At 30.3% G+C, this 25,586-nt stretch overlaps 1 protein-coding gene across 2 annotated transcripts in view; it reads left to right on the top strand.

The window, feature by feature from the left end:
- The window catches only part of LOC115885778 (glyoxylate reductase/hydroxypyruvate reductase-like), a 72,252-nt gene extending 68,046 nt beyond the window's left edge, over positions 1-4,206 (top strand). The window contains exon 7 of one of the 2 annotated variants that reach the window (XM_030904792.1): positions 3,996-4,206. In XM_030904792.1, coding sequence (XP_030760652.1) covers positions 3,996-4,117 — 122 coding nt within the window. In that variant the 3' untranslated portion in view covers positions 4,118-4,206. The remainder of the gene's footprint in view (positions 1-3,995) is intronic. The other variant, XM_030904793.1, reaches the window with a different exon arrangement.
- The last annotated feature ends 21,380 nt before the right edge of the window (positions 4,207-25,586 follow it).

Raw genomic sequence — 25,586 nt, 5'->3', positions numbered from 1 at the left:
AGAAATATTTACAATTTCTGTTAAGTAATAGCAAAAATTAATACTTTTTCGGCAAAACTATTTAATATAAGATTGTAGAGAGTTTAATTTTGTACAAATTTGTAATCTAATTTTTTTGTCGAAAATAGAAATAAAATAGGATTAGCAAAAAAATTAAAGGTAAATTAGACAAAAAATGACAAACAAAAATAATATACTGGGTTCTAACCCACCTAGGCGGAATTATTGAAATCTAATATAGAAAATTCTCCTGTCAAAGTTTTAGTTAGCATACTCCTCCGAAACGGCTTGATCGATTTTGATAAAATTTTATATATTTATTCAGTAGATCTGAGAATAGGTTGTTATCTATTTCTTATACTCCTAATCTTCTGTAATCTTGCTGTTAAAACAAAACAATTGATTTTTATATATAAAAACCAGCTGGTATCTTTTAACCGCAGGATTACGGGAAGTCGTTGCAGCCACCCTAAGAGATAAAGGTGGTCCAACCCAATGACCTCTAAATAAAGTAGACCCGGCATTTCATTCATAAAAAGGAGAAGATCAGAATCAGACATTCGTTTCTTGCTCTATGCGAGTGGGAACAAGACGGGCTGATCGCAGTCATGAAGGATTCCCGTGAGAATGGCAACGCTGTTCAGAGATCTTGAGAAAGTGTGTCACAGTAGTTACTTTGATTGTAATATAATTTAATATTATATCCGCGTAAATACCGGGAAAAAAAGCGGCGTCCAGTTGGCTTGGAAATGACGATCGATGACATTTCCCATATAATTTTACATATAAAATGACAGCGATCTTCATTTCGTAGCCATCGTTGACGCCGTTTTTATTCGATCATACGGTATGATTTTTGGATACGATATATTGTTGTGCTCGATGGCTCTTCAAATTTTGAAAATGACTACTTCTGTACTCCAATAAATTGAAAATAACTAATTGAAATATTATGATATGCACATTTCCATAGTATAAAGTCTGTAAATTGCTCCAGTAGTAATATAATCCATCAAGCATTCAATGAATACGAGCCGACGACGACTTTTATAAAACATTTATGTGAATTAATGGTTATTATTTTGCTTGAAGCAACGGTGGAAAATGAGAATATTTTAAAACTGTCGTGACTAATTACAATTTTATATTAGGTATAAAAATATTACTATATAGCAACAATAATAAAGATCTTTGTTAAACAAAAGAAAATTTCTAAAATATTTACTTATTTCTGGAACAGTTTCTTCGCGGATAATCGGGACCTTGTACTGAATAAATAATTAACTTTTCATTAGAAGTTACCAAACAAAAAATAAGTAATGCTTTAAAACATATCAAACAAAGATGCATTCATCTTTTTAAACTATATAATTTTTTATAGCATTAATAAACAAAACAAAAATACATTGCTCTATTACCACAAACATTATACCATCGAAAAAGAAACGGCGTAAAAATGACAATCAGTGATAATTTTGGCGAGGTGATATGTCATGACCCCTACTTGTTTATTTTAATGGCACTTACCAGCAGTAATAGGCCTTTAAGGTTGTATTACTTTAAATGGTGTAGTATAAATTTGAAATTTTTTTTTTGATATCGGTTTGTGTTTCTGAAACGTTCTATCCTTTTTATAATTTTTCTATAATTAGTATTAGTTTTTGATGTTAATTTTTAATTAAATGACATCTAGAAATAGACCTCGCCAAAAAATATATTGATTGTTATTCAGCAATCTTCGATACCGTTTTTTTTTCGATCATTCGGTATTTAGTATGTAATATCCAACGTACTCTTCCCTAACTTTTTTCAATCATTATATAAATCTATTTTGATTTTTACACTTAAAAAATCATCTTTAACAACTAAAAATCCTAATAACAATCAGTATGATAGAAAAAAAAAGGCCTCCAGTTGGTTTAGAAATGAACACGATGACATTCCCTCATATAATTTTACATTGTACAAAAATGACAGCGATCTTCATTTCTTTTACAGCTATCGCTGACGCCGTTTTTTTTTTCGATCATATGGTATTTCGCTTATGAACATTTTTCATAACTGTGGCACTTTATATATTTTCAACAAATTAACGTATTTGTATACTTGGTATTTGTATACTTGGTTTTAATAATTAAAAATTATGAGCAAAATATTCAATAAACCAAACGTGACGAAACTAACTTAATGTAATTCATTACTTATAACGGTACATTCCAAAAACTGTGTGATTACTACATTTCCAAAGATTTTTCTATTTTACCTTTCGGCACCGCACTGATGTAACATAGCCTACTCACCTTCGAAATGAAAACTTCTAGGTTTAAATCGTCTCATTTTTGCAAAATAAGCAAGTTCGCACCATTGTCTTATTGTTTATCAATAAAAATCACTAAAACAATACCACAAAACACTAAATATCTGGAAATCACCTCGTAAAACATTTCGAAAAACTACAACACATTGGCAACGCCGTAGAGCAATTTATGAACGAATTCGAACTGGATGTTTTTGTTGGCTGCCTAAATTCTAGGAGTGAAGATAGTAAAGTACGTTTTCGGCATCAGCTGGCGCTTGCGACGTTGTCGATTGTTTTATGTTAAATTTTAATTTCTAAAATTATAATTACAGAAGATTTAAACTTTACTTATTAACTTTACTACCTTTAATTATTATCGGTTTAAAATATTCTACGACGTAATCTTATTTGGAATTATGGAATTACTGGTTTACAATGTGGGTTAGCTATCCCCGTACGTATACGTAGGTAAGATTTCATTTTAAATGCGGCCGGTAGTGGAAATTTGGCATACATGCAATTTTCTAAGGCAATGATGGATTTCGCCAAAATGTAAGTCGCCGGGTCTAATTTATTTCGATGTCATTGGTCCAACCCAATTTTATTTATTTTCTCGACAAAATTTTTTATTTTTATTTTTTTATAATGAGCCATTAAAAAGTACATACAACCCTAAACTTTCACCCTTCCATCATCAAGCTCTATTTTTTAATAGCGATTTTAGTAATTCAATAATTTTGAACCCCGTGAATAAAAATGACTCTTGTTCCATAAAATACATTTATACAGGGTGTTTCAAAACAAATGCGAAAAACTTCAGGGGGTGATTCCTTGTTCAAAATAAAGGGTAGTTTGCTTCATAAACGTTGGGTGAAAAGTCAACCATTAGGGAGATATCGCGGTACAAAGATGGCGGAAAAATAATGTTCTTATTTTTTATCTTGAAAACGAAAAGAGATAGACTAATGAAATTTATGGAAGCATTACTGTTATGAAAACACTTTCTTGCTAATTTTTTTCACTTTTTAAAATGAGTGGAAGAGGTTGAAATAAACTACCCCTATCATTCTTGTTAACGAAATTTAAAGAAAAATCTTATCAAACACATGCAAAAAAATAAATTTGGATAGTTTAGTTTGTTTAGAAACTTTTTTATTATCTCTTGTATTTTTTTTTATAAAACTCACCGATTTGAAATTAAAAAATAAAATGTAAAGCATTACATGTCAGAACTAAAAATATTTTTAGATTAAGAATCTAGTGATAATAATGATAATAATAATAATCTAGATAATAACGTATTGCAGTAGGTTAATGTCAAATAAAACAATATTAGAAACATCCTAAAAAGTGACAGCGGCCGACTAGATTTTTTCCTAAAAAAATTACAGCTGCCCACTATGGTTGACTTTTGACCCAACGTTTATAAAGCAAACCACCCTTTATTTTGAACAAGAAATCACCCCCTGAATTTTTTCGCATTTGTTTTGAAACACCTTGTATAGCAAAACAACCTTTGCCGGGTCAGCTAGTAATTTTATAACCTTTTGAGTTGCTTATTTATGACTAGTTTATGCTCTGCGAAATATTTTTTTTGGCTATTCGAGTTAAATGGCGTAATACAATTTTAATACTAAAGGTTTTATTTTTATTTTGTTATTTTTTAATTTAATTTAAATTATTTTTAATTTTTCAGTTCTGACTCCCCATATTGGTAGTGCCACAAACAACACACGAAATGCAATGGCAGAACTGACCGCTAAGAATATTCTACGAGCATTACGCGGAGAGGAAATGATCACACCTGTAAAACTCTAATGAATTACTTTCCTTTATTCTCATAGATGCCAATGTCGATGCTTACTTTTGGCCTTGGCCATTTCATGAAATAAACATTTCTTAATCTCCTTCTTTTTTATGTGCCCTATCCTCGAAGAACGTTCGCTACCATCAATGACACTTGTATTTTGTTCACAGCTCTTCTAAATAGCGTGTTGGTATTTACTCTGTACCTCTCCTGCAAGTTCTTGAGTCAGAACATCCTTTTTCTTCCAGCTGAGCGTCTCCCTTCCATTTTGCCTTGCATGGTGTTCTGCAATATATAGCTGGTACTTCTCCTGTCTCATAAGATGTCCAAAGTATTCCAGCTTTCTGGTCTTTATGCTTTTTGGGAGATGCTGTCTTGGATATATATCTTGTTAAAAAAAAATCAGTTAAGTTGTTTAGAGCTGCATCTGAATAAATGTTACGTCATCGGTCCAATTTTGAAAAAACAAAATCTACAGAGTCTATAAAATTATATAGCTTAGAACGATTAACATCGAAAGTATTAATTAATCGGATAGCTTTATCTGAATTTACTGTAAAAGGAGTTGGTGTTGCTTGACGAGTTGGTACAGTGGTGCTACTAGTAGTAGATGTATTTGATTCCATTTTAAAGTAAGTTGGTGGTATAACTTATGCAAATTATTTTCAAAAAATTAAAAAAAAAAATATTATATAAAAAAAAAGAATTAGGCAATAAGACTTACCCACAATTTAACTCCTGTGTGAGAAATGACTGTGACCAGTGTGACTTCTCGCTCCACCTTTCTTGTCCAGATTCCAGTAGACGCAGGCTAGGGGACGTTCCAGGAAGACTTCGATGCGCTCCAGATTCCTGTACTGGCTAAGGATGCTTGTCTTCAATAGGGTCCCAAATTCCACTTGTCCAAGGTTTAACAGCAAGGCTCAAATTCCAGTAGACGCAGGCTACACTGAAAAAAATATTGTTCATAATATTAATGAACATTGATTATTAACTGTTGTTTCATTGGGACAATGATTTTTTTCATTAATATAATGATTTGTTAATCATAGATCGATGTCCGATTTATTAATACTATGAATCTAATTTCATCAATATAATGAAAATATGGTTATTAAATTAATGTAAGATTTTCATTTATGTAATGAACGTGTTCCTTGTTCCAATGAACGCTTTCTTTATTTTAATGCTGAAACTTTAATAAACACATATTCATTATATTAATGTACAAAATCATTGATTAATGAGTTGTACATTGTGACAATGAACAATGTTATTAATACAACAAACACACTACATTATATTAATGTACGCGGTTATTAATATCATGAATAAAATATTAGGGCTTAAATGTCCGCCATGTTGATCGGTTACTTTGGCACTTTAATAACGTCTGTGTGGTTGAGTTATTCAGTGAGGCTTTAGTTTCATTAGAACGGTAAGTGTTCTCTTCAATATTTTAAATATTTTAAATAAAAGTCCTATCGTATTGTAGTTAATTTGTTGTGTTGTCAAATCAAATTCCGCTGTTTGAGATCTTTGGTGTGGGTATTCATTAAAACAGCGGTTTCCAAATATGTTTCAGAAGATAAAAAACAAAAAGAAGAAAAACATAGTAACAAGTCGAGGCATGGAACTGATTATGGTAAATTCGAATGTTCTTTTAATATTTGGCGTTTTAATTATTTTGATATACGTCTTTTAGAACCGGAAGAAGATGTTGAGACCTGCCTTCAAGCCCTCAAATTCGACAATTTAACATCGGACCCACTTGATGCGACTTGGAAAGCCTGTTACAAATTCGTCTAGACGTTATCAAGTCTAAGAATACAGCTAATATAATAAAGAAATGGTCATTTTTATAGAAATCCCTCAGGATATCGACTGGTAAATTAATTTTCTTATTATATAATTTACCCTAAATTTAATAATAACATTACTATTCTCTTCGTCGATTCGATATTTTTAATTTTTAATTTGTATATATGCTATATCGAGTTTAATAAATTATTATTAGTTTATTGCACTTGTTTTTTATTAATAATCCCTAATGGAATAATTTACTGTGCTCGTAAGTAAGTCGGCACTATTAGTAATTTTGTTACCTTTGTAGCTAAGGGCTTGTTCAAATGGAAATCTATTTATAGTAGAATTATTTTAGGTAGTTGGCTGGGAAATGACTATCAATGACATTTCATATCAATGACAACGATCTTCATCATCGATTATACGGTATAACAAGAGTTACTAATAGTGTCGACTTTTAAATGTATAACTAAATAGTTTATGAAATTATTTCATTGTATTAATGATAACGGTTCATTAATACAATGAAATTATTTCATTGTATTAATGAAATATGTTCATTGTACCAATGAATGTGTTCTTCAAATTAATTAACACCGTTCATTGACTTAATGAACTTAAAATTCATAGAGTTAATGAATTACTTTTCATTGTGCCAATGAAATCGTTCATCGGCCCAAAATTAATGATTTAATTCATTATATTAATGAACTTTTTCATTGTATTTATGTCGACTTTTGGTTCAGTGTAGGGGTATGTTCCAGGGGATCTTCGGTGCACTCCAAATTCCAAACTTGAGACTAAGAATGCTTCTTCCCACAGGGTACCCAAATTCCACTTGTTTACGGCTAAGGGTGCGTGTTCACGAAAGCGAGCAGATTTTTTGGAAAAATTCAGGTGATTCCGGTTAATTGAGGTAAAATCAAACGAGATCAGCGTTATGGTCTCTCCGGAATAATCCTACCGACTGCGCCAGTTTTGGAACAGGTTAAATTAAATAAAAAAACAGCATTTTTTAAACGAAATCAGTTTATAATTTTAAAAAGATGTTAATGCAACGGTGGTACAGTCAAATCTAAATATAAAAATGAAAAGCTTAGAGTTCTTTATTTCCACTTAACAAAAAACTGATGTGGTCGACATTTCAGTCGTACGTGCTTGCGATGAGATAATTTCGAGAAGCGTAGCTGGTGGACCGATGACGTAACATAAATAAGTTTGTAAAGTATCTCATCGGGTCCAGTTGCTTCCTTATCCTTAGATAGCGTTATAGCACTCATGTGTTATGAGGACTATCTGCCCTGTCGGCGTAGAAGAGATCGGTTAGGTATCTCTCCCATTCTTCCACCTTTTCTTCAATATCGAAAATAAGTTTTCTTTGCTTGTCGTAGATCTGCTCCGCTTTCCTTCTTTTAAATATTCCTGCTCACAATCTTCTGTTTTACTACATTGTTCTATTAGATGATAAAACCAAACCAAACCTTTGCTTCTCGAATTTTCTGACGTATTATTCTATGTAGCCTTCTGTATTCTTCATAATTTCTCTTTTTAACCTTTCGGCGTTTCTCCATTATTTCCAAAATATCGTTGGTCATCCAAGGTTTTCTTTTAATTGGTGTTGCTGCTTTGAGATTGTGTTTGCAAATTTTTACTATCGGTTCTTTTATTTTATTCCAGGCAACTTCAACTCCATCTTCGGTTATGACAATTTCTTTTAGACTTTCATTTATATCAGTACTGATCCTTTCATTGACGGTGTCATCTTTTAATAGTGTTCGGTCAAAACTATTCCTTTGCTTAGGTTTCTATCCAGGCTCCCGGTGATTTACTAATAAACAAATTTGCCTAACGGACAAAACAATACTTAACGGAAGCTAAAACACAAAGAATAAATAAAAAACTATTTAAAATATCTAAATACAACTATTCAAGAACACTTTGTTTTTTTTTAACAAATACGTCTTAATTGTTGACATTCTCTTAAAATGAGATATCAAGTTAAACGTCAAAATTAATAATTACTACCTAACAAATATTTAATGAGATAAAATCAAAAAGTCTGAAACTTTCTGTATGATTATTATTTAATTTGTTTTTAATTTTTACTTATTTTATGTTTATTAATGTTATATACATTAAAAATCAAAGAAGCGATTGCCATACAAAACTAGTTAATTTAAGTATTTATGAGCCGTGGAAAAATAGCATTTTTAAAAATATATAGAACTCACATGATAAAATTTTAGTAAACGAGGTAAAATTATTTTGAGTTTTTTTATTTATAGACTGGTTGACAAACCAAAATGAAATAGGCTAACGTGTTGTATAAAGATTATTTCAAAGTATCTAATAGGATCCATTAAAATATTAAAAATCTAAGGTGATCATGGTCCAACCGTTTTAAGACAGTATTTAGTCTGTGATTTAGTTATGGTGTTATAGATTTCTTCCTCAAATCACAGAGTATCATATCGGTGTATTACATCCTTTGGAATTATTATGTTCGTGCAAAGTGCCTAGACATGTCGAGTTTGGTTTGGTTTGCACATGATATTCATAGTACCGATATCAATTAAACAAGAAGCAAGATCAACTAAACCATGATATAAAGGTATGCTGAAAAAGTTATCAATGGATAGTATTTTTAGTAGTTTTCTACGTAACAATGCATGCATATATTACTAAAACGGTAATGTATTTTCTTCTTTATGTGTTGATAACGGCAAAGAATAAAAAAATACTTCAATTAAACTTCGATTAAAATCATGTGTATGGAGATAAATGCCCTTAACTTAGATGATAATATATTTTATATCTTGAGTAGAAAAGTGAAAAGATACATATACAAAAGAATTTTATTTAATAACTAAATAACTTATATAAATTAAGAAAGGGATATTATGCCATGTAAGTACTAGTAAATTAGGTAAGTAAATTTGTCTTGGTTTACCTATTGCCTATTTGAATTGCATTTCTGCAACAATATCGGACTGTATACGGGGTGATTAATGGCCATGGTACGTACCACTGCGATAAAAAAAGTAGTACAACAAAATATGTTTTAATCTGTTGGTCTGTAATAAAATATTTTTAAAACTTGAAAAATTGCCCATTTTTAAAAGGTAGGTAAATTTTTTATACTATTATTTCGCCACGTATACCTACCAATTATTACCAAATTCATGGTAATGCCTAAAAAGTTAGGTGGCATAAATGTATTGTTCGACGATATCCACTTCTCGATATCCTTATAGACCAGGAGTTCTATCTGGGACTACTAATTCTTGTACTACTTTTTTTTGATCGCAATGGTACATTTGGACGTTTATGGAGAACCTGTGATTTTTTTTAAATCTGAATGAGTGAAAAAAACGGCGTCCAGTTGGCTTATTGGAAATGAACATCGATTACATATTACATTCCCCATATAACATATTTTTATATTATTACATATAAAATGGCAGCGATCTTCATTTCATAGCCATCGCTGACACAGTTTTTTTTTCGATCATACGGTACCTAGAGTAGGAGAACACAATCAGCTTTGCACGTTATACCGGAAGACCGAACATGCCTTTAATAACATCTACAACTATTAGTATAGGAACTGGCAAATATTGAGGTGAACGATGTTTATCAAAATTTTCACCTACATGGTCTAATTATACATGGTATAGACAAATTAAAATCGACCGTCTGCCGTTTCAAAGTGGCAGCTTTAACTAGGGGGATGCAGTTAAAAAAGTGTGGTTTTAAGATTTGGTGAACAATATTGATCAAAACTCATATTCACTCACTTAAAAAAACAACTTAAGAATTTGCCGAAATCACGTTAGCAGACGATTTATTTGACAGCTTAACCCTGGCAGACGCTTGTCAAAGTGGCATATTTTACGGTAAAGTGAACGACAATTATTACACATTAATTTTGGTGGATGTATTCCCCTATTAGTAGGTTAACTAAAAACCATATGGCAGACGAAATATTTGACAGCGTTTATGTGGCAGACGCTGTCAAAGTGACAAGCTCACTCTTAGTAAACAATATTTATAATCGCTTAAATTGGTAAAATAACATAAAGTACAAAGGTATATTTTAAATTTAAGAAAGCAGACGACCTATGTGACAGCTTAACTTTGGCAGACCCTTGTCAAGAAGTGACATATTTTACGATAAAGTGAACGAAAAGTATTACACATTAATTTTGTGTGTATTCCCTTATTAGTACGTTAACTAAAAACCATATGGCAGAGACGAAATATTTGACAGCGTTTCTGTGGCAGACGCTGTCAAAGTATTCAAGTTCACTCTTATTGATAAAAATTGAAATTACTCAAATTGGTGAACTAAATATTAAACAAATCTTTGAGGTAAATGATATACAAACATTTTTTTATTGAAAAATTGGTTAGGTTTGGTGTAAAATAAAAGTAAAAAAGTAAAATAAATAATTATTCTTTAACTAACATAAAACAGGATTTTTAAACCTTAATAAAATCAGTCTCTCGTTTGTATTCGTTAACAAAACCTAAGAATACTTCAACAAACCTAAAACTATTATTAAAAAAATATATAACAAAGAATATATTCTATAAATGCGAATCTAGTTCCCCAAGTATTGTAAAAAAAAAATTCTTAAAACTATAAAATAAGTAACCTAAATAAGAGAGAGAACTTCAACAAATCAACAATCCAGCATCATTCTAAAAAATATTTCTTAAAACTATAAAACAGGATTTTAAAATATTGCAAATCAGCCTCCCATTATTATTCTTTCACAAATAAGTAACCTAAATAAGAGGGGGAGAACTTTAATAAATCTTAACGTATTTATCTAAACAAAAATAAAACAAAAAAAATATCACCTACCAATGAATCTAGTTCAAACATCGTTTCCAAAAAAATATTTCTTAAAACCTTAAAGCGGGATATGTAGTTATATCGAAGACTAATAAGTTCCCAAAAACTTGTTGCAAAATTTCAAAATACAAAATATGTCTTTATTTATACCTCTAAGAAATCACCCTCCTCGTCACTTACTTGATTCAATCAAAATTGCGTCGGCGTCCCCGTCGTCGTCACTTTCGTTAGTTAAATCAGATTTATGTAAAATATCACCAAGTTGAACGGGCGTTTGATGCCCTTCAAACTATAATATATCGAATTTATTTCCTATCAAAGACTAATAAGTTCCCAAAAACTTGTTGAAAAATTTCAAAATACAAAATAAGTCGTTATCTAAGATATCACCATTGTCGTCACTTAATTCAACCAATATTGCGTCGGCGTCCCCGTCCTCATCAGTTTGGTTAGTTAAATCAGATTTATGCAAAATATCACCAAGTTGAACGGGCGTTTGAGGCCCTTCAAACCACAATATATCGAATTTATTTTCATTCAGTATCCAACCATGGTTTAGAGACAATATTATATCTGATGAAATTATTGATCAACTTGACGACATTCAAGAAAACAATAAATAACCGTGAAAATTTCTCACCACAACTGCGTATCTTTTTAGAACAATACAATAAACACTGTGGAGAAACTTTAAATTGTAAATATGGAAAAGCAGCGCAATTTGATATACCTATAGCCATCTCATACTGAATTTTTTGGCTTTTCCAGAAGCATTAGGACTTAATGATTTTGGAAGCCATATAGATTGATTTTATTTAAAAATATAATCTATTTTCTTTGTATTTAATCAGCCTAATTATTCTAGGTGGACAATAAAGTTTCAATCTTCTGAAATTCGAAAAATAAATATCCCAACTTTAAGAGAGAATTTATGAATGGTTGTTTTAAAATTTTGATAGCGACCATCTCTTTAACATTGCAACCGGAAAAGCTGCTGACATAAAAGACTGAAGAGTTTTTGTTAAATATTTTTAGAAAATGGAAATAATTTATCGCTCTAAATTTGTAGAAGAATGTGCCATCGACATCATGAGATTTAAGCCGATCAAAAAAATTCAAATCAAAACCTTCGCAAACGAAGGGGGGTAAAATATACGCTTCGTCAAAAAATTCCATTTTGTGAATTAAAACTGGAAAGAAGACTTATTTAGCAGGATGTTATTGCTTTCAATTGATAATAAAATCGATCTTGAGCTGGTTCTTAGTTACCCTTTGACGCCAGACAAATAAAGCAAATCTATTACACATTATAGAAAGCTTTGATACAGTCCTGAAGATCCGCCTTTGATTGGTTCAGTATTGTTGACGAATTCTTTTTTACATCTCCTCAAAGGAACCTCCTACAACATTTCAGGCTCTAGCTAGATTTGTTTTTTTAGCTAAATTGTGTGATTTACAAGAAGGAAATGAGCTGCATTTAGTTTTTGGACGAGGTTTTTGATAAAATCGTAACACCTTCTTTGAAAGATATTGAACGGGACCGAAGAGCTACCTCAGTTTTTCGAGAAGAAAACTTTGTTATCAATGGACCTAACCAAAAAACGGCCTTCTAATTTCTTAGCATCTTTGAGGCAGGATAACTTCAAAAAGGAGCGCTTGTGGCATATCTTGTTGAAGAGTGGAAAAAATAACTGTTATTACCCTATAATTATGATAAAATCTATATAATATAGTTACATATTATGTAACAATTGATAATCATTGCTATAAATTTTATCAGAAAAACGAACATGTTATTAAGGAAATAGCACAAGAATACTATTGTGAGCATGAAGAGGCCGATACTAAAATGTTGTTTCATATAACAAAAACTGTTTGCAAAAATATAGTTATACCACAGATAACACATAATCCAGATGGCCATTGCTTACGGAACAGCATGTTTTCGATGAGACAGTTCCCTATTAATGACACAGAGGGCGCCTATAGCCAAATCTAATAATATTTTTAAAACGAACGAATTTGGAGCCACACCACGGCCACGCGATGTGAAGCCACGTAGCCGGTTGTTCACATTTATAAGGAAATTCCCGGTCAAACCCAGGGAAAATGTATATTCGGACTTTAATACTAGACAATTGGATATGAAAATAGTCACGCAGTAGGATGTTTGAAAGTCAGAATTTCTAGATGCATATATATACTATTTATAGCCATGAAATTTATAATTTAGATTTTATTTTTATTATTATTTGTCTCTAATATTCATTAGCTGAAAATAAGGGTAAAGGTTATCTATATAGTAATAAATAAAATTTTGGCACATAGGTTCCTTAAGTGATATAAATGAGCACTAAGAAGGGATTTTTGAAAATTCGACCGCTAAGGGGGTGAAATTAGGGATGAAAAGCTGCATAAAAATTTGTTAAAATCTGGTTTAAGAGTATGAAATTTTTCACGAGTGCTCCTTGACTGACGTAATTGAACACTAAGGGGCAATTTTGGAAATTAGCTCGTTAAGGGGGTGATATGAGGGGTACTTTTGTATACAAAAAAGCATGTCCTAGGACTACGAAATTTTGCACAGAGGTGCCTTAAGTAGCGTAACTTAACAGTTCGATTATACAAAGCGATTTTAGGAAATTCTTCTACTAAGGGGTGAAACTGGGGGTGAAATTTTTGCATACTTTTTAAAAATTAGTCCGAGGAGTTTGAAATTTGGAAATTGTTAATTAAGTGACGAAAGTGAGTACTCGGAAGCAATTTTGGACATTCATCCCCCTAAGAAATAAGGGATGAAAATTGGTATAAAAATTTGTTAAAATCGGTTTTAGAAGTATGAAATTCTGCGTAGACGTTCCTTATGTAACTTAATTTAGCACTAAGAGGCAATTTTAGGAAATTTTGCCTCTAAGGGGGTGAAATGAGGGGTGAACTTTCTGAAAAAAATCTGTCCTAGAAGTATGAAAATTTGCACAGAGGTTCCTCAAGTGATGATGAAAGTGAGTACTCAGAAGCGAATTTTAGGCATTCGCCCCATAAGAATTAAGGGATGAAAATTTGTACAAAAATTCATTAAAATCGGTTTTGGAAGTATGAAATTTTGCGCAGACGTTCCTTATGTAACGTAATTTAGCACTCAGGAACAATTTTTTGGAAATTCGCCCTCTAACGGGGGTGAAATGAGGTGTGGACGTTCTGAAAAAAAATTGCTTGTTATTGCTAAATTACGTTACATAAAAGGAACAAACAGAATTTCATACTTCTAAACCCGATTTTAACAAATGTTTGTACAAATTTTCATCCCTTATTTCACTCTCTCTTAGGAGATGAATGTCCAAAAATCCACCTGTACAAAATTCCACACTCGTAGGACTGTTAGTTTTAACTTTCTATTGTTAATCTAAGGTTTTAACTAACAATTTATTAAAGTGCAACTATATAAAAAGAATTATACAGGGTGGCGCCTCTCCTTACGACTCGGAGGCTCCAAGGAGAACGACCAGTTCGTATTGAAATGAAATTTGAGCATATATGTAAGTTAATTCTGCGTACGTTTAAAAATATAGAGAGTTCTACAGGGTGTCCCCAAAAAAAGTTACACATCAAATTTGTGTTTTTTGTAACGGAATACCCCTTTATTAATTAATTTTAGATTCTAAGAGAAAAATAAAGGTGTGTGTTTTATTAGGGAAGTATATGACTAAAATGTAAGGTTTCAGACTTACTTAAGATTTTGAAGAACAATTTTTTAAATTTTAAGAAAAACTACCTAAATTGAATTTACTCTATTGCACTTTAAATCAAATTAAAACCTGACCCATAAAGTTATACAGGGTGGGGCAAAATTAATGCTGAACATTGGTATAACCTGTATCTCCTTTAGTAATACCCACCCATGTATAACTCCTTTAGTTTAATTGAATCACCCAGAATATTATTCCGTATATTCAATGGGAAATTCATGTCACTTCCAAATACTAATGCTAAAGGTTGCCGGCCTACACCTCAAACAAAAAGATTTTCTTAGATATTTTCATTTCTAACTGATTTAGTGTGAATAGATCTTTATTATTTGATAAAATCTAGGGTGGCTGTGATATGTCTGACGTTACTTCAACATAGCTGTCAAATTAGTTCAACTTTAGCAACTAGTTATCATTTTGTGTCAGTTCGTCAGTTGAAACAAAAAAAATCTAAGAAATTTTCCGAAAATGAAACTTTACATCTACATCAGAGAGGAGTGAGTATGGATTCTGTTAGTTGGCTCCCTGATTTTTATCTAGTCTGGGCTTTTTTATTTGATTAACATATATCAAATAAAAAACTGAGACTTCGACTGTTGTTAACAAAACTCGGCCAAACCAAAGCCAAGCCAAACTATTGTCACCAGTAAGCTGCTGATTTTTTACTTACTTACTAAATGATGAATTTTACTTTGTTTTGTTGATCTTTAGAAAGGTGTATAAAGTCCAGTCCATTTTAGATTGGACATTTAAATTTTATGGGATTTTCGGGATCCCAGAATTTAATATCAGGATTTCGGAGATAAACATACACGCTGCCGAAGATCTTGGGAGTTCGGGATTTCCAAGGAAACTCTAGTCGTTTGATTAATGATGTACAGATGCATGTCATGTTGATTTGGAAGTGACAATCGATAAGATTTATCATATAATTTTACATACCTATTAAACGACAGCGATCTTCATTTCAAGTCCACTCCCATGCCTTTTTTTTCTATCGTACGGTATATTCACTAACTGCATTACCTACTTATAATTTATAACAGTTTATATTCACTGATTCATTTATAATTTGTATCCACATAATATTACTTGATTTATCCATCGTAAACTTTGCATAGATATAGAAATATAACGATGGACAACTCTTAATGTATTTAAATTATACCCCTACGATCGAGAAAAAAACGGCGTCCGATTGGTTTGGAAATGACGATTGATTTATAAAATTTTACATATCAAATGACAGCAATCTTCATTTCATAGCCATCGCTGACGCCGTTTTTTTTTCGATCATACAGTATATGGTAAAAAGCCATCCATCACCATTTCTAAGGTAACTTAACGCCGTATTTTTTACATACAAAATGTGCAAAAAAAATTCTATATGAATGAACTCACAATTTTCTATCCACTTTGTACATAAATTAGGATCTCTTGACGCATGAAACTTAAACATGTACACCTGATTTCCGAAAATCTCACAATTGTAAAATTGACACTTATTACCAGACATTTTAATAATAATTATCACTAATCACACAGTTGTAATCAAAGACAGTCAAAGGTATATGATATATTACCATCACAGATTACCATATATTACCCGGCTTTTTAAAATATCCATTAAAACAAAAAACAGTAACGACATATCTAAATCTTCTATCTTTGTCGCATATGGTTCGTTCCTGTATTATTCTGTGATAAGGAAGGAATAGAGATTTTCTGTGATAAGTGAAAAGGTAAAGCTATAGGTTTTTATATGTACAAATTTGGCAAACTTTCAGAAAATTCGGTCATATTTTTATTATAAAAAATTATTTATCATAAACAAATTTATTGTAAAAAATTTTGAACGTATATTCAAATTTTTAAACGTTTCAATTAATAAATAACGTAAATCACTTTTAAATTAAATTTAAGAAAAAAATCAAAATTAATAAAACGTAAATCACTTATAAACAAATCATTATTTTAATTTCAAATTTATATTTCGAAGTTATATTACAAGTTATTTACTGTTGTCTTATACAGAGTATATCAAGACAAATGCGAAACTTTAAGGGGTGTATTCTTTGTTATTTGTCAACATTTTTTAAAATAAGCTGAAGGGGGTTGAAATAAACTATTTCTAATATTCGTTAATTTGACAAAAAAACTGGAGCAACGATATGGAAAAAAATGGATAAGATTTGTATATTTAGAACGTTTTTTATGACTTGCAATTTTCCATTAAATTCATTATTTGAAGTTAAAAAATGTAAATCATTATGTATTGGGACCAAAAAATATTTTAGCAAAGAAGCTGTTCGCCTTAAAAAACAATTTTATTTTCTACTACTGTAAAATATTTTTACAAACGACATATATAAAGATAATTGATTGGCAAACATGTTTTTTAAGCTACCCTTCCTAAATCTTCCTTAAAATAAAAGATTAACAGATGGGAATACATCAGTATTCATATGATCGAAAAAAAAAGCGTCCAGTTGGCTGGGGAAATGGCAATCGATGACATTTCCCATATAAATACATTTAAAATGATAGCGATCTTCATTTCATAGCCATCGCTGACTAGCCGTTTTTTTCGATCATACGGTATATCAAATAAAGTATTATTAAGAAAGCTCACTAGATTGTTTTCTAGTAAAAAGACCTTTATTTTGTCACAACAGGTGACATTTTTTGTTTTAAATCAAGTAGGTTTTAAAAACTACAATAGGTAAAAAGTTTCTAAACAAATAGAATATCCAAAATTAATTTATTTCCAATGACAATAATGTGTAAGTTTGTAATTAAAGTTAGTTAATAAGAATAATAGGTGTAGTATATTTCAACATCATTCACTGGTTTAAAACATCAAAAAAATATGCATGTGTTTTCATAGTATAAATATGAAGATGTTCCTTACGTTAGTTCTTATTGATATAAAAGCAAAGTATAAAAATTAAAAGCTGCAATTTTATTAAAATATGTTATTCTAACACATATTTTTTTAACTGTAATGTTCTTAAATTGATCAAAATATAAATGTTATTTTTTTCCTAGGAAAAATAAACTTCATAACTTACTTTTTATAAATAAATTTATTTCTATTAAATTTTATAGAGCAATTTGTATTACAGTTTTATTTCACATATTTTGTAATACTGCTTCGGTGCAGTGCCCCATTGCCTATCTGTGAGTTCATTTAAATTATGACGACATTACTGATCTAGAAGATAAAATGTACCCTAAGTGCCTTAATATTATAATCAAAAATGGCTAATTTTGTAAATTATTACCTATAATGGTTAGATGAGTTATGAATGTAAACTTCTTTATGCTGGTTTCTTGAAGTTAGGTGATATTAATTATCTTCGCATCATCATGGGCTCTAATCAATCTGTAGAGTATTCGTCAATCAACCTGAAATATGTAATATTATTTACTTTATATTTACGAAAAATTATCATTTTTCTTTTTTATGAAAATTTTGAGTTTAAATTTAAATGTTGATTAGAATAAATATACATCAGTATTTAACATTTTATCATAGGTAATATTCTATATATTACCTGTGATTTTATGCTAAAATGTTTAGTTTTTTGTGAAAATATTACTTACCTATAATATTTAAACGGGTTCCTGAATGTACAATTTGTTTATCACGATGTCAAGTTCTAAATCTTGTATTGGTTGTCTAAAACTGTTTGATTTTTGCTTAGTTATATTGTATCCTATATTTTATTAAACAAACTCAAAATAATGTTTATAATTACCTTCATCGTGCCTTCATATCATTAAAGTTATTATTATCACTTATCATTCTCAGTCATTATGTAGTTATTTGTTCATTTGTTGCTCTGTTGTTGTTGTTTGTTTTCAAAGATCATTTTTTGAGGTTAATGTCATATGGAAACTTTTCGTAATTAGGCAACTGGTAAATGACGTGTGACGATAAATTAATAAAATAATAATGAACGTATTAAGTTAAATATTTATATATTAATTTAACATATCTATTTCATGTTTATAAATTACATAATTTTTTAATTTGGTATACCTTTAATTTTATATATTCATAAAATGAAATATATTTCGATATAACGTTTGGCAACCACACCTTAACTGAAGTGCAAGCGACATCTGTGCAAGAGAAGCAAAACCTCCCAAAAAAGTGAGAAAAGAAATCTAAAAATTTCAGATTATTCAAACGTCACTCCAATATTTTTCCAAATTGGAGTGAAATTAGGGTGACAATTTTTAACACGTAAGGAGCCATCTGGATTATGTGTTATCTGTGGTTATACGAACTTCAGATACAGATATTGCAGTTATTGCATTAGCGCATGTTGATCAATTTATAAAAGAAAATAAGCTTGTTTGGATGGAAACTGGTCAAATTTCGAATAATTCGTTAAGATATATTAATCTTACAAAGATACAGGGCTCTTTAGGATCAACTCTTAGCCAAGCACTACCAGCATTCCATGCATTTAGTGGTTGTGATTACGAAGCCTCATTTTATGACAAAGGAAAAAAGAAACCTTTTGCAATATTAAAAAATATATAGCAATCAAACTCAAGCTGCTTTTGCGTCATTGGGGTCAAAGCAAAAGTAAAAAAATTTAAAGACATCCCTCAGGAAACACTAAATTCTCTGGAAGGCTATGTTTACAAATTATACTGAAAACCAAATTTAAAGGATATAGATAAGGCCAGAATGGAATATTTTATTAAAACTTATGGATGCATATCAGAAAAAAATCCAGTTTTATTAAAGTAACATTTTAATGCTCAAAACCTTCCCCCCTGCAAATCAGTATTATTGCAAAAAATTCGAAGCACCAACCAACCGTTCAACTTGGTGATATTTTACATAAATCTGATTTAACTAACGAAAGTGACGACGACGGGGACGCCGACGCAATTTTGATTGAATCAAGTAAGTGACGAGGAGGGTGATTTCTTAGAGGTATAAATAAAGACATATTTTGTATTTTGAAATTTTGCAACAAGTTTTTGGAACTTATTAAGTCTTCGATATAACTACATATCCTGCTTTAAGGTTTAAGAAATATTTTTTTGGAAACAATGTTTGAACTAGATTCATTTGTAGGGGATATATTTTTTGTTTTATTTTTTGTTTAGATAAATACGTTAAGATTTGTTAAAGTTCCCTCCCTCTTATTTAGGTTACGAAAGGTTATTTGTGAAAGAATAAAAATGGGGAGGCTGACTTGCAATATTTTAAAAAATCCCTGTTTATAGTTTTAAGAAATGTTTTTTTAGAATGATGCTGGATTGTTGATTTGTTGAAGTTCTCTCTTTTATTTAGGTTACTTATTTGTAAAATAATAAAAATGGGAGGCTGATTTTGCGATGTTTTAAAATCCTAAGTATTTTATAGTTTTAAGAAATGTGCTTTTTTACAATACTTGGGGAACTAGATTCGCATTTATAGAATATATTCTTTGTTATATATTTTTTTAAAAATAGTGTCACACCCCATTTTGTGGGTTATGACTAGGGGCATAGCAAATAATAAATACTTCAATTTAACTTAATAATCAATTTAATTAATCTACGAATAATACAATAATTATAAAACTAAATGTGTACTTACATATTATATTTATGGACGAACATCATCACTGGCTCGGGGGTAGTGTCAGGGTAGTGTAACGCCAATGCCGGAATCTCGACCGCGACCTTATCGAACTTACTATCGACTATCGACTGTCCACTGTTCCCCCAACAGGTGACATTTTTGTATTTATTGGTTCGTTACGTCGAATCATCGAATCAGCATTATTGGTCTATCGGTGCGATGACCGGTGCGATGACCGCGTTAGTGCTGATTTGATGATTTTATAAATTCGTAATATTGAAAGGAAATATTTTCGCAATTGCCAATTATGCTTATAACTTTGATTTTTAAAACTTTACTTTTGTTGCGTAAATGCCAATGAACTTTAATTATTTTATATTTCCTTTCAATCGAATTATTAATTTACGAAATATATTAATATTAAATATGTTATTTTATATATCGAATAATTCCATCCTTGACACTTCCCCCGCACCTCTAAAGCTGGACCCCAGCGATAATTCAATATTTATGAAATTATACTTTTTAACAATAATTATTATACATTGCAATAAATTGTGCTTAACGTTTCATAATAAAAAATGTTTTAAGTATACAATATTAAAAAAATTAAAAAAAAATGTTTTTTAAAGAAATTACTAACAAAAAAAAATATAAAAAAAGCTTCTCTAATAAGTTTAAGGATGGCGATTAGCCGTTTACATATAGACAAAAAAATGTCTTTTAATACTGGCACTAACGTGAAATGCACAATACCTATATAGTTTTAAGTTTCAATACTTTGCACTGACTTCTGTTCATAAAACACCCACCCACAAATCTCGTCGGCTGCTCACGGAGGCTGAAAACTGAAGTTTTGATTGTAGTATCCACCTTCACATCCCTAAACCTAACGAATGCACACATGCCTCCCGTTCCCTGCACTTTGAAAAGCTCTTTGTTTTGGTAAGCTATTTCTCAATACTTGCGTCCTTAGGGAGTTGTTTCTTGATATCGGTGTAGGGCTGACAATGGAAACAAAATTCCAGTATGATTTTTGTTTGTCATCTGGATTGAGTCGAATTCATCTTTCGAAGAAGAGGGGCAGTTTTAGACAAGACAATAACTCTTCCTGTAGCTGCTTATAATCGCCAGACCAAATTTGACAGCACGTTCTGAACCCATTTTTGAATTGGACTACTTGCTTCGGACTGCGTACCATAGTGTACTGTTCACAAAGCTTCAAACAAGGGTAGGCAGTTTGCATCGTATAGGCATGATGGTGTGGTACTACGTTCTTCTTTCTCCTTCGGGGTTTGGTCCACGTCGATTCTTCTCAGTGGTGTTCCTTGACTTGTTGCTTGGTATTGGCAGTTTTGACCAGTAATTACATGAAAAAATAAAGAGAACAAAGAGTAAATATGTGCTCTTACTTACAGCTTATTGTATTAAATTATTATGTCTTATAAACTAGTTCTTAAAGTATATCAAACTTAATCCTATTTTAAGTTTGTTTATTTAATTTTATTTTTCAACTTAGTTCAAAGAATATCATTTTTTTTGTTCTTGACGGCAGAGAATATAAAGTTTTTATATGATTGGGCGTAAACAAACAATAAACTTATATTTTCATTGCAAATTTGTAGGATTTATGAACACTCCTACCTAATTTGTATGCCCTCTATCTCCCTACCTACATTTGGGTTTATAATAATTTACTTTATTTCTTTTATTTTTATATTAAGCGCTAAATAATCAACTCTAATAGTGGTTCAATACTTTTCGTTTCAAATTGATATTTGTCCTAGAGTTTGCGCGCAGTTAGGGTTAAATATCAATTTAAAACCTACACACTAGGGGGCTCAATAATACATGTCATTAATAAAGACATCATTAATATTTTATGTTAAGAAAAACATATCTTTTTTCCAATTATTTCAATATTCCATCTTGATTTTATTTTGAAGAAGACTAACTTGGGCATACAGAGTTGCCTTTCCAATACTGTATACACAATACTTATTCTATTTGTATGCATTCAATAGTTGCATTTATTTTATCCCCAGGAGATAGAGATAGGAGATTCTGATTATCATTTGGCTCTAGATTATAATGAAATGTTCGATTTTCAGATACGCAAAGAGAGTTTAATATTTTTATTTTCATTGTTAAAATTACATCTATTTAAATTTTTTTTAAACGCCTATTATTTTGCCTTTTAACTTTATAAAGTGATTCCAAATACTATAAATAATTAAACATAAAAGAAAAGAATAAAAAAGTGCAAACTATCACATAAAGTATGTCATGAGACGTATCGTTATCATGTTTCACAGCTTAACTTTAAATCATTTGAATTACGTTTCCTAGTTTCATCTACTAAATTTAATTTTTGCTATAAATTGTGGTATAACGGTTTTGAATATAAAACTTTACTTCAAACCTGAGATTATACCTATTATAATTACGATTAAAATTACGATTTTTTTAATTATTTATACTTCTGTCACATAAAATTACTGTGTCAGCTAATGGTATATATAGAAATTAGAAATATATCACTCGATTTTACCTATTTTATATATTGAATTAAGAAATCTAAAAAAAATTTTGTGTATGTTCAGACTTTTGACTAGATAATTAGAACGAAAATGTAAACTTAAATTCTACTTTTATCGGTTTTCCTTTTTCGGGTACCTATTCTTCGCATTTTACATTTAATTTTGACTGTAAAATTTGACTATCTACAGCAATTCCAGGGAGGGTGGCTAGGGTGGATAATAATATCCTTTGCCATCATGACGTTTCGCTTCCTAGATATTATCTTTGTCCTATGTCTTCTTCTCGATGTATGCTCTTTCCATGGCATTGTATTATCTGTTTCAGGTTTATATTCTAAAACCTTTCGCTTTCTTGTAAATGGTAGTTCTTCATTTATGTTTTCTGACTCAATTATCGATTGAGGTTCAGGAAACTGTCTTTTTCTTCTTCTTCCAGGAATATTGTCAGAGGAAATAAATCTATTTTTTGCCTTATCTCTACTTAATATAGGCAAACTTGAGGAATTGCATTCTACTTCTAAGAGCTCATTCTGAATATTTTCTATTTTCGTACATTCTATTTTGCTAGGGAGGGTATTATCCCCATCCTCTACCTGCAAATATTCTCCAGCAACAGGGAGGGTATTATAGTCTTCCTCTGCCTGTGCATATTTCAACGCTACAGGGAGGGTATTATCATCTTCCTCTGCCTGCGCATTTTCTAAAGTGAGGAAATCCAACGTTTCCTCTTTATAGTCATTTACAAAATCATCCTCTTTTTTAAAAATATCCTCTTTTGACATCATTAAAATATTTTCCTCCTGGTTACTATACATTTCGTATGGGAGAGTATCCTGATTATCACAACATATATTATTTGACGACCTAGTTGATTGTGAAAAATTACTGTACTTAGATTGACCTGCATTGTTTATTCTATCTGAACCATAATTATTATTATTATTATTATTTATAAAAACTAGTTCTGCCCTTTAAGTTCGAATCTAAATGATTAGTAAAATATTCGTATTGAAAATCATAGCGCCTCTGACTGATATTTGAATTTACTTGCTATGATTGTCTTTTATTTATGTTAGAATTTTGAGAATGATAAGAATTTCTGGAATATGCTGATGTTTTGGATTCTAATAATATATCTTTTAAATCGCTTATGTTATAGATTATATTTTTCAAACTCTGGAAATTCATATTTTCAGTAAGCAGAAGATAATAATGATAATTATACGATTCATGTAAACCATATTCGAATTGAGCTTTAAAAATTTCAAAATTTACTTTTACCATATATTTCATATGCAATTGATAGTAAATCGTAATAATAAGATTTATAGCTTCATTTTCCCTGTTTCCGTGTGTACCGGAATTTAGATTTAGTTTGCGTAGTGATATTTCACTTCAAACTCTAAAATAAAATCTTTTGATATCGCTCAGACTTTATTAAAATTATTTTTTGTCATTAATATATTCCTTATACCAATAAAAGCAGCGTTTTCTAAGTAACATTCTAAATATTTTATCTTAAAAGCATAATTCCAGCCATTCTTATTAGTTATTTTATCATATTCTCGAATAAAAGAAATTGGGCAGTCGATTGTAGGGTCAAAAAGTGGCTTCCGGTATAAATTCCTGTAGAACAGGTGCTTTTACAAAAGACATTATAAATATATTTTAAAAAAATCAATTTAAATAATAATAAAATAAATAAATTCTAAACTATCATTAAAATAATTATCGCTCAGTATATCATGTAATGAAATACATTTTTCAACACACACAGACGTACAATGCAGTTCTAACTAAGTCAGCAGTTTTTGTAAAATGAATCAAATAAATATGGTCGCCTCCTTTACCACTCATATTTCAAAATTAAAAATATTCGTAACAAGAATAATGTTTTCTAGGTCAGTGTCATCCTTGATAATGATATTCAACCAACAGGTTAAATTATTGCAGTTTAAATAACTGAAATAATAAAATTCTCATTTAAAAATTATATTTATCATTATATATTTATCATGGCAACACTAAAAATAATTTAAAATATACTGTCTATCAATATACTGGATGTCGTTTTATGTGTGTCCTTATAGAATAAAAATAAATAAATTATTCTCAATAATAAAAATTCTCAACATTCACAAAAATTATTACCATATGCAGTGATTATTACCATATGCAGTAAAGAAAAAATTAAACAATAGGATTCGACAGCATTTTCTATCTAAATAGTGTAAAAAATACTGGACATTTAATAAAAAAAAATGTTCCTACGCATTGAATTTATAAATGGTAAAAAATAAGTAAAACAAAACTAATATAAGAGATTCCTAAGTCTTAATATAAATTTTGCCATCTCCAATTATTATTAATACAATAAATTAAAATAAATAAAATAGTCCGTCCTACCAAATAATCAAGCATTTTTTAATATATAATTATTTAAGTCAGTAAATGTAAAATAAAAGTGCGAGCTTCTTTGTTGCTATCGAAGCTATTAAAAATTATTCATTTCGTATGTTTTAGTATTATCCACCACATATGGATGTGTAAAGAAATTGTTACTTAATAAAAAACCGGCGCCTCCACCACATATAATCACACCCCATTTTGTGGGTTATGACTAGGGGCATAACAAAAAATAATAAATACTTCAATTTAACTTAATAATCAATTTAATTAATCTACGAATAATACAATAATTATAAAACTAAATGTACTTACATATTATATTTATGGACGAACATCATCCGCACTGGCTCGGGGGGTAGTGTCAGGGTAGTGTAACGCCAATGCCGGAATCTCGACCGCGACCTTATCGAACTTACTATCGACTATCGACTGTCCACTGTGTCCCCCAACAGGTGACATTTTGTATTTATTGGTTCGTTACGTCGAATCATCAGAATCAGCATTATTGGTCTATCGGTGCGATGA

Source organism: Sitophilus oryzae, unplaced genomic scaffold, assembly GCF_002938485.1.
Source record: "Sitophilus oryzae breed Bouriz unplaced genomic scaffold, Soryzae_2.0 scaffold_41_pilon_pilon, whole genome shotgun sequence".
Classification (NCBI taxonomy): Eukaryota; Metazoa; Arthropoda; class Insecta; order Coleoptera; family Curculionidae; genus Sitophilus; species Sitophilus oryzae.
This window is presented reverse-complemented; position numbering and strand designations above follow the sequence as displayed.